Source organism: Megascapheus bottae, chromosome 17 (genome assembly GCF_031878675.1).
Source record: "Megascapheus bottae isolate mThoBot1 chromosome 17, mThoBot2.hap1, whole genome shotgun sequence".
NCBI lineage: Eukaryota > Metazoa > Chordata > Mammalia > Rodentia > Geomyidae > Megascapheus > Megascapheus bottae.
In genome coordinates, this window is record NC_143525.1 from 28,958,551 (window position 1) to 28,968,914 (window position 10,364).

Consider the following 10,364-nt stretch of genomic DNA (forward strand, 5'->3'; position numbering starts at 1 on the left):
TCCACTCTTTGAAAAAGACTGTCTTTCCATGGTTGTTGTAGCTTTGATTGTAGTTTAGTTTCATCTACATCAAAAATCACTTTTGCGGGTTTTCGCATTTTAACATTCCCTAAGCCCTGGGTTGATGCTGGCTCTTCTTCCAAGCTTGAATCTGAGAAAAAAAGGGAAAACAATGAAGTATAAGAAATATTAGGAACATTTTAATTCTTGTAACTATAGAATATTATTACTAAAAGTTTATCTTATTTACATGGTCTATTGACATACAATGAGCTGAAAATGACAAAGTCTGACAACAGCTGGGTACCAGTGGCTATGCCGATAATCCTAGCTACACAAGAAACTGAAATATGAGGATCAAAACTCCAAACCAGCCTGGGCAGACAAATCTGAAAGACTCATATTCCAATACACTAGCAAAAAAAGCTATTTATATATGTCTATACCTATATTTATGATATCTATTCTTTATGTAGATATCATAAAGGCATTTGCTGTTGATTTAAGACATTCAGCAGCTCTTTGTCTTTTATTTCTACCTTCCTTCCTTTCTTCATCCCTCCTTCCTTTCCTCCATTCTTTTCTTCATTCCTTGCCTTCCCTTACTCCTTTGTCTTTCTTTTTTGTGGGGAAGAATTTCTCTTTTGGGCAGGGAGTCTGGCCTAGTGGTAAGAGTGCTTGCCTAGCATGCATGAAGCCCTGGGTTTGATTCCTTGGTACCACACACACAGAAAAAGCTAGAAATGGTGCTATAGCCCAGTGCTGGGGCTTGAACTCAGGGCCTGGGCAATGTCCTTGGGCTTTCTCAGCACCACTTCCAGCTTTTTCTGTGTATGTGGTACCAAGGAATCGAACCCAGGGCTTTGTGCATGCTATGCAAGCACTCTACCACTAGGGCACAATCCACGCCCAATAGCAGTGGGTTTTTTAAAACCTATTTGAGACCAGAAAAATATAATAGCAATATAAGACATGTATCTAATCTTAGCACAATGAAAAAATTACCAATATATTAAATATCTTCATATATTGCTACACTGAATTTCATTATTTCCATATATTGGCTTACATGTGATTTACTATTCTAACAAATATTCCATTATCATGTGTATTCTGTAAACTTTTAAAATTTAATAATATTTTACATATTTCAGAAATTCATCTAGATTGATAGATGATTGATAATATTTTATTTATGACTGTGTGATGATGTATTCCTTCCCATTTTGATAGATATTGGATTATTTAGTTGTTTTGTTTTTTCTTGATACCAGATAATCCTTCTATGGAAAACTAAATGTACATATTGTGGGTTTCTCTAAAATATATTTCTAGCATTTTAGTTGCAGAGTGCTATGATTTGAATGTTTGTGACCCCGAAAGTTTATTTTTGTGCCAGAGCTAGTGCTTGAAGTCATGGACTGGGCACTGTTCCTGAGCTTCTTTGCTCAAAGCTGGCATACTATCACTTGAGCCACAGCTCCACTTTCAGCTTTTTGCTGGTTAATTGGAGATGAGTCTAGGGATTTTCCTGCCAGGCAGGCTTTGAACTGTGATAGAAGGGGAAAATTTGGGAAGACAGGAGGGCTCTGATCTCAAGGATGAACTAAGACCCTTATGAAAGATCTGGATGAAGCTAGACAGGCCTTCTTTTTCACCCTCCCACCTCTTCACCATGTGAAAACATAGTGTCCATCTCCCCTAGAGGATCCAGAATTCAAGGTGGTGTCATTTTGGAAGTAAAGATTGAGTTTTACCAAACATCAAACCTACTAGTACCGTGATTTTATACTTCTGAGCCTCCAAAACTGTGAACACAATACTTATGTGACTTACAAGCTCTTCAGACTATAGCATTTTATTGTACAAGCAAGAAAAGATTAAAACACAAGGTAATAAATATAAGAATTTGATTTGGTTAACACCAATTTGCGTCGCTGCACCAATTTGCAGTGGTTTTTGGTACTTGACTTCTCAGGGTCCCAAAGAGACCTTCAAATGCCATTAGAAGGGATGCTCATGTAGCTTGCACCCTGAGTTCAATTCCCAGGAGTGAAAACAAATATACAATAGCAAGCAGGTGCTGGTGGCTCATGCCTGTAATCCTAGCTACTCATGAGATTGAGAACTGAGGATCATGGTTCAAAGCTATCTCCAATTAGCCACCAGAAAAAAAGTGGTGCTGTGGCTCAAAGTGGTAGAGTACTAGCCTTGAACTGAAGAGCTCATGGACAGCTTACAGACCCAGATTGCAAGGCACATGACTGACCAGAAACAAAACAAAACCATTATCAGTTTGGGTGTGGGTGTGGCTCAAGAGTAATACACCTGCCTAGAAGTGCTCTGAGTTCAAACTCCAGTACTAAAGAGGTTAGTCAAGCCCCCTGCTCACTGAAGAAGAAAAAGAAGTTATAGGATTCTAAGCTTTTTGTATTTTTGTGGCCAGAGCATCTATGCTTCAATTTGTTTAAAATAATTGGAAAGCTTAATCAGATTTATTTAGGAAAAGTTTTGCTGCTTTACAAATTGTCGAAACCAGGTGCCAGTGGCTCAGGCCTGTAATCCTCACTACTTGGAAAGCTGAGATCTAAGAATCAAGGTTCAAAGCCAGATGAGCATGAACATCTGTGCAACTCTCATCTCCAATTAACCACCAGGAAGGGGAACTGTGGCCCAAGTGGTAGAGTGCTAACATTGAGAAAAAAAAAATCTCACAGACAACACCCGGGCCCTGAGCTTAAGCCCCAGGACTGGCACACACACACTCACACACACACACACACACACACACACACCACACACACCACAAATTGTTGAAAAACCTAGGTGTGGCACACCATTTGGAGATGTTAAAGCAGTAGGACCTATGATTAGAGCTCAAGGCCAGCTTGGGCTGCACAGAGAATCTTCATTAAAAGCAACCAAAACCTCAAATCAAACCAATCAACAAACAAGATATTTTTAAAGCCCAATACTAAATCCGATCTGCCTAGTACCCCACATTCTTCCCATTGGAAAAATTAAGTTGTCTATGAATAAAGCCTCAAAAAGGCAAAATCTCAGGTATAGAGCACTTTAAGTCCAATGGTGGATAGTATTCTTGAACCTGCCTTCTGCGTTTGATTTCCAACTTAGCCAGTTCCCTTATAACTGTAAGGAGAAAGCAAGGAGGGAAAAAAAGTAAGTGAGGTGGATCTCCATCTTGCTTTTTCACAATACTCATGATAATACGATATTTTTAAGTAAGTGTGAAAGAGAGCAATTATTAAAAGTCTGTAGGTCCTAATGCATTTTTGTTTAATCTGCCTAGCACAAACCAAAGTAGATATTCCTCTGCTTTCTTTAGGGATCATGCTATAGATGTATAGTAAGTTAATGTCTATCCATCTGCCAGTATTCATTAGTAAATTCACATATGAACTAGGACTACATTGCAGCCAGCTAGTGCTCCTCTAGTGTGTTAGGCCATTTCAGGTTGCCAAGCAATAATCCCAATGTTTGCATTGTCCCCACTGATACACAGAATGGAAGTAGAAATGTGCTTGATATCAGTTCTAGTAGATCATTATTTTTTTTTTTTTTGCCAGTTGTGGGCTTGAGCTCAGGGCCTGAGCACTGTCCTTGGATTTTCTCAAGGTTAGAGCTCTACCACTTGAGCCTTAACACCATTTCTGGCTTTTTTCTATGTATGTGGTACCGAGGAATCGAACCCGGGTCTTCATGCATGCTAGGCAAGCACTCTACCGCTAGGCCAAACTCCCGGCCACTTTTCTTTTAGAATCATAAAACCAAGAAAAGTGAAAGTGGCCCAGTCATACTAGGGAAATACAATAACCCAAGATTTTGAACAATCCTATATGAAAGCTGTCTTTTGACTGCGTGAGCTCTGAATGAAAGGATCACAAATCATGGTACTTCCCCAAGGCAAAACTAATATAGAGTTTTCATTGAATATAGTTGCTAATAGAAACTGAGGTTTTCTGTAGGTTTGAGACTAGCCTGGACACTCCTAAATCTTAGCAACAAATGGACAAATTTGTAGATTCACTTGATAATTATTGATTTCTCACTAGTTCTGGGTACTATGCTAAGCATGGGAATGCTTTTTTCAAGATCAATTTTAAACATTCCCTAAATGAAGAGCTCTTTAAGTTCTTCTCCACCATATCTTCACCTCTCATAATCTTGTAATATAAAAAAACCTATTCAGGCATTACAGGCATGAATGCTTTCCACTAAATAAGAAGGTACACAAAGAATTCCTTGTTCATAATTTGAAAGGTCTAGATTTACCAGTGATTTAAAAATCATTTTCTGCTTTTAGTGTATGGCATAGCCTCAGTATAAAATCTGTTTGAGGATATAAATAGGGATGAATTATAATTCACATTATAATAAGCCATAGCAGGCCTGTTCTAATGTTATTTAAGGTTAGTGTGACCAGCTGCTGACTGAACTGAGGAAAATTGACCTAGCAGAGTTATCCAACAAACTGTATGATAGTCATATAGCATAGGCTCTGACTGCAGCTTGGCTGCCTTGTCCTTATTATCAGGATTCCTCAACATTTATACATAATATCTACAAAAGAAGAAGGAAAAGAACCATTAGTAAACTCTATTGGAACTGAAACTCTATTAATATAGAAGGACAATTTCCTACAAAATTTTTTTAGGGCTTCTGTAATGAGTTGGGTAAACTAAAAAAATAAAATAAAATAAAACAATTCAGCCAGGCTTGGTGGCTCATGCCTGTAATTCTAGCAATATTTTCTATGCTAAGATGAGTGTTGGAGTGCAATTTGGGAGCTGGTGTTCAAGGTAACAACACTTTAATTTTGACAAGTATACAATCAGGGTTTTGACATTTCCTTTGACATGTTGAAATCTCAATAACTGTTCCTCTTCCTATTAAAAATAGACATATTATGTGACTATACATGCATACATATTCATGTATATGTGTATATATATTCAGAAAGGTATATTCAGAATAGAAGATGTAATTGTGATATTTGATATTATAATAAGAACTGTTTTCAATATATTTATTTCAGTGCATATCATACATAGAAATGAATAGAATAAGCAAAACACAATTCCCTCTACTGCATGCTGAAAAGCAATAAGAGAGATTGAAAACAAGAAATCACAAAGTCTTCACTGATGTTTCAACATGAGGCATTAAGATTGATACTAGAATGCTTGTGTAAAGTTTGACCTCCAACTAAAGTGACCTCCTAACTTTGTTTTTTTTAATATTTATATTGTTATTATAAAGTTGAAGTTCAGTTAGTTTGCAACAAAATACTCTATCACAATTCTGTTTGATAAAATGAAAGTTAATTTATGAATAAGGTACAAGTCATTAAGGAAAAGGCAAAATATTCATAGGGTATTATGGTAGTAGTAGAATGGGGTAGAGGTAGAAAAATAAGCAAACTCAAGATTGGGATCAGGTGGAGGGTCATAGGCAAGGGCTTACCAGAAAGAAGATTTGTATGGGTTACATTGAGAATTGAACCCAGGACCTTGCACATACTAAGCAAATGCTCTTTGAGTTATACCCCCAGCCTCAAGAAAAATTGTATAAGCTAGGAAATGTCTTATTTTTATTAATTTAGTCAAGTTCAGCCTACCACATATATACTACACATCCAATATTTATAAATTGAATTGAAACAAATTATAGTGAAATTGTTATAAGTTTTGGGGTTTTGGGTTTGGGGTTGGAATTTTTTATTTGTTTGTTTGTTTGGTTGGTTTTGTTGTTGTTTGGTCAATCATGGGGTTTCAAGTCAGGGCCTGGGCACTGTCCCTGAGCTCTTTTGTTCAAGACTAGAGCTCTACCACTTTGAGCCACAGTTTTACTTCCAGCATTTGGGTGGTTAACTGGAGATAAGAGTCTCATGAACTTTCCTGCCGGGGCTGGTTTTGAACCTCAAGCCTCATACCTCAGCCTCCTGAGTAGCTAGGATTACAATCATGAGCCACACCAGCGCCTGGCTTGTTAAAGTTTTAATATTCAAAGAATCTCTTTTGATAGATTCCACTGAATATTTGAAATTAAACGAGGTCATTGTGAAGATGAATATCATTTCCACTTGCTGCTTTTTGATCCTGTAAGGTTTCACTTGCATAATTATAAAGAATTTGGTTAGAGGATAGGGCTAGGGGCCAAGTTTTGAATCCAATTAACCAGCAAAAAGCTGGAAGCAGAGGTTTGGTTCAAATGATAGAGCACAAACCTTAAGTAGAAAAACTAAGGTGGACCCCAAGACCCCAAATTCAAGTATCAATACTGCCCCCTCTCCCCAAAAAATAGTAGTAAAAAGAATAAATAAGACAAACATCCTAACTCATTAGAATTGTTCATTTAATTTTTATATTAGTAGGTTTTCTGCTAGATATTAACTCTCTTGGCTAAAGTTTCACTCTAATACTACAGAATGGAATGAGCAATCATAAAGTTATCTCAAAAGTGTTAATAGAGGGTGAAAGGAATTTGCTTTAAATTTACTCTGAAATTGCATTTGAAATACTCCCCGTAATTATATTTTAAGAATGCAGTCTGGAAAATGCATCTGTAATGAAAATTGAATCATTTTAGTGTCTGTTTTGCATTGGGAAACTTGTGGTCCATACCTTGGGATCTTACTTCATGATTTCCTTCTTCCTCTGCAGAAACTTGTGATGCATTCAACGAACTCTGCAAGGAGAAAAGAAATACCAATACCAAAATGAATTGCTTTTCCTCAAACTTGCATCAACTTTCCCCACAAGGGAGGGTTCATTGCTTTAGGGAATTACTAACCATTCTTCCTTAATTTTTCTAGCATGTAATGTTGTATATTAGAACCAAACTAGTTATCAGTCTACTGCATTGACAAAACACCTTGACTCAATATATCATCTTATTCTGTGACTGCTTACAAAGAAATATGCTATAAACACCTTTCTAGTTTTTCACTAGTAATTTAATTGTATAGTATGATTCACAAACATTTGAGACTATGTCATAATGAAATCACACTTTTGAAAATAATTCTTTAAAAGACTTAGAAAAATAATTAGCCAGGCACTGGTTGCACATGTGTGTAATGCAAATTACTCAGAAGGCTGAGACATGAGGATTGTGGTTCAAAATGGTTCAAAGGACTGTGGTTAATTAACCAGAAAAAAAGCCAGAAGTTGGACCTGTGGCTCAAGTGGTAGAGCACTAACCTTGAGTAAAATAGCTCAGGGACAACACCCAGGCTGAATTCAAGTACCAGTACTGGCACACACACACAGCCCATTAGAGTTGGGCATTAGTGGCTCGTGTCTGTCATCCTAAAAACTCTGAAAGTAAAGCTCAGGATGATAGCAGTTTGAGACAAGCCTGGAGACAACATTTGAGACTGGATATGATGGTCTGTGCCCGTTATCTCAACCTGCAGAGGAAGTACAATGGCTGGGCACAATGGCACATATCTGTTATTTCAATGACCAAGGGAAGCACAAATAGGAGGATTGGAGTTCAGGCTGGCCAGGCTATAAAGTGAGACCCTGTCTCAAAGATAATCAAGAAGAAAGGGGATTGGTGGAATGGTTGAAGTGGGTTGAAATGCCTGTTTAGCAAGTATGAGACCCTGAGTTCAAACCTCACTACTGCCTAAGAAACTAGAATATTTAAAAACTCATATTAGTTACCTTAATGTGAGTCCATGCAATTATTATTTCTTTTTTGCTAGTCCTGGGGCTTGAACTCAAGACCTAAGCACTGTTCTTGGGCTTTCTCAAGCACTCTACGACTTGGGCCACAGCACCACTTCTGTGTATGTGGTATAAGGAATCAAACTCAGGGCTTGGTGCATGCTAGCTAGGCAGGAACCCTCGCCATGCTCCTAGCCCTCATGCAACTATTTTTAGTTGCTTCCTTTTCTATAAAACATTCTTCAAGATAATAGTTTATTTAAACATGGACACTTAAGTGATTAACATGAAAATCACATTTTTAATATGGCAGTGAAGTTACCATAAAAAGTGATGGTTACTGTACGGAGGATAATGGTTCTGTTTTTATAAAGCAATCATTATCTGTAATTTATAATGTCTCTTCCAAAATAGCTTACCTGTCAATAGGCATTTCCTGTAATACTGATAGAATTACATTGATTTAATTATTAATATGAATTTACCTTTTCTTTTTACATTTTTCTTTCCTTTTTAATAAGGAAATTAATTTACCTAGTTTACCCTGCAGCATTAATATCTGATTACTTATATCAGCTCTACCTTAGAAGTCTCCTTTTCTTTCAGGGAGATTGGATTCATTTCTTCAAATCTTTCACTTTCCTGAAACAGGAATAGTATTAGTAAAGGGTATCCATCTAAGAGGAGCTAGAGATTAAATGAACATTTCACACTTTGCTATAGCAAGCTTTCTATAAAACGTTGCACATAATGAATATATCTCATTCTAAATAAAATACACTGAGTAGTTGTATAACAAATTCAGAGTTAAAAACACTTATTTAGAATTGGAAGATGCCATCAAAATAAAAGAATCCAACTTTTAGCCTCTCCTCCGAAGTATTTTTTTTATCAACATCCTGATTCAGAACATTTTAACTAAAAAGAAAAATAATTCAGTGATAGAACATGATATTAAATTTCAACTTTTAAATTTTACTTGATCTTAGACAAAAGGTGAGAAACAATAGAATGTTAAATTACAAATCATGTCATAAATGATTAAAAACCAAAGTAGACCAGGAACCTGTTTCAGTTGATGTGTCGACTCACTCATCTTGACCACTAAAAAAAAATATATCGCCAAATGGTAAAGGAAAAATAATACCAGGCCAGTTTCAATAACTGAAAAAGAAGAAATGTTGATAAACAATAAAAAGTACTCTGAAAGATCAAAACCTCCCTCTCCTTATCCACTTTATCCCACCACTCTATGGAATGGCCATAAATTCTCAACTGCTGAACTTTTGAAACTGTACAGCTGTTATTACTGTTACTGACCAGAGCTAGCTCAGCACTACACTACTGTTCAGGAAAATGAAGAAACTCATTGCAATCACCGCCACTGTTGTTTTTTAAAAGCTAGCAATTGAATTTTTAAAAAGTTATCATTATCCTTATTGATGTTTTATGATATTAGAGTTTGAATTCAAGGCTGCATGATTGCTTTGCTAGCACTTTTCCACTTGAACTACATTCCCAGTCCTTCTCAGCTTTAGTTGTTTTTCAAGTAGGGTCTCCTGTTTTTGCGCTGGTCAGCTTCAGACCATGCTTAAATAGCTGGGAACACAGGCACTCACCACCATGCCCCACTTACTGATTGAGATAGTATCTTGATAACATTTTGCCCTATTTCTCCTGAGTAACTGCGATTGTAAGTGTGAGCCACTGCAACTAGAGTCCTCTCATTAATATTAATTTTTTTGCCAGTCCTGGGGCTTGAACACAGGGCCTAGGCACTGTCCCTGAACTTCTTTTGCTCAAGGCTAGTGCTCTACCAGGTTTGCCACAGTGCCACTTCTGGAATTTTCTGCTTATGTGCTACTGAGGAATCAAACCCAGGGCTTCATGTATAGGAAGCAAGCACTCTACCACCAAGCCACATTCCCAGCACTCACATTAATTTTTGAACTACCAATGTGATGCAAAGTGAAATTTTGATATCAACCTAATGTGAATAAAGCAGATAGATAATATAATTCCTCAAATGTAATTTTTCCTTAGGTTCAGAGAGTTCTGGAGGAAAAATACTATCTATTTGGTTTATTCATTTTGAGGAATTAAAATGAATATCAGATCCTCATTTTACTACAAATGACTGTAGTTCCAATCACAATTTACGAAATCACTGCTGTGCAAAATTTAAGAGTCTAAGTAGACATGTCCTAGATGGCATGTAAAGAGTATATGTAGCTGGGCATCAGTGGCTCACACCTGTAATCCTAGCTACTCAGGATGTTAAATGCTATTCAATCACAGTTCAAAGCCAGCCGGGACAAACAAATCTGTAAGGCTCTTTTCTCCAACTAACCAGCAAAAAGCCAGAAGTGGGGATGTTAGCTCAAGTGGAAGTGCCAGCCTTAATTGTAAAAGCTAAGGAAGAGTGCCCTGATCCTTAGTACCAATTTGTACACATTCACATGCTCAAACACACACACACACACACACACACACACACACACACACACACGAGTAAATTATAACCCTGCTGCATTGTGATACATATCTATAATCCCAACACTCAAGAGATAGAGCCAAGGGGATCTCTAGTTTGAGGATTTTCTAGACTATAACTAACATGAGGTCTTGTCCCCAAAGAAAGAGTGGGAAGGCAGAGTAAATTATATGCAT

General features: G+C 37.0%; 1 protein-coding gene across 1 annotated transcript in view; it reads right to left on the reverse strand.

Moving 5' to 3' along the window:
• Positions 1-9,699, reverse strand: part of Efcab5 (EF-hand calcium binding domain 5) — a 77,557-nt gene extending 67,858 nt beyond the window's left edge. The window contains exons 1-4 of the mRNA XM_090351510.1: positions 8,761-9,699; positions 8,277-8,336; positions 6,645-6,708; positions 6-151 (exon numbers count right to left, since the gene is read on the reverse strand). Coding sequence (XP_090207636.1) covers positions 6-151; positions 6,645-6,708; positions 8,277-8,336; positions 8,761-8,790 — 300 coding nt within the window. The 5' untranslated portion in view covers positions 8,791-9,699. The remainder of the gene's footprint in view (positions 1-5; positions 152-6,644; positions 6,709-8,276; positions 8,337-8,760) is intronic.
• Between the last annotated feature and the right edge of the window lie 665 nt (positions 9,700-10,364).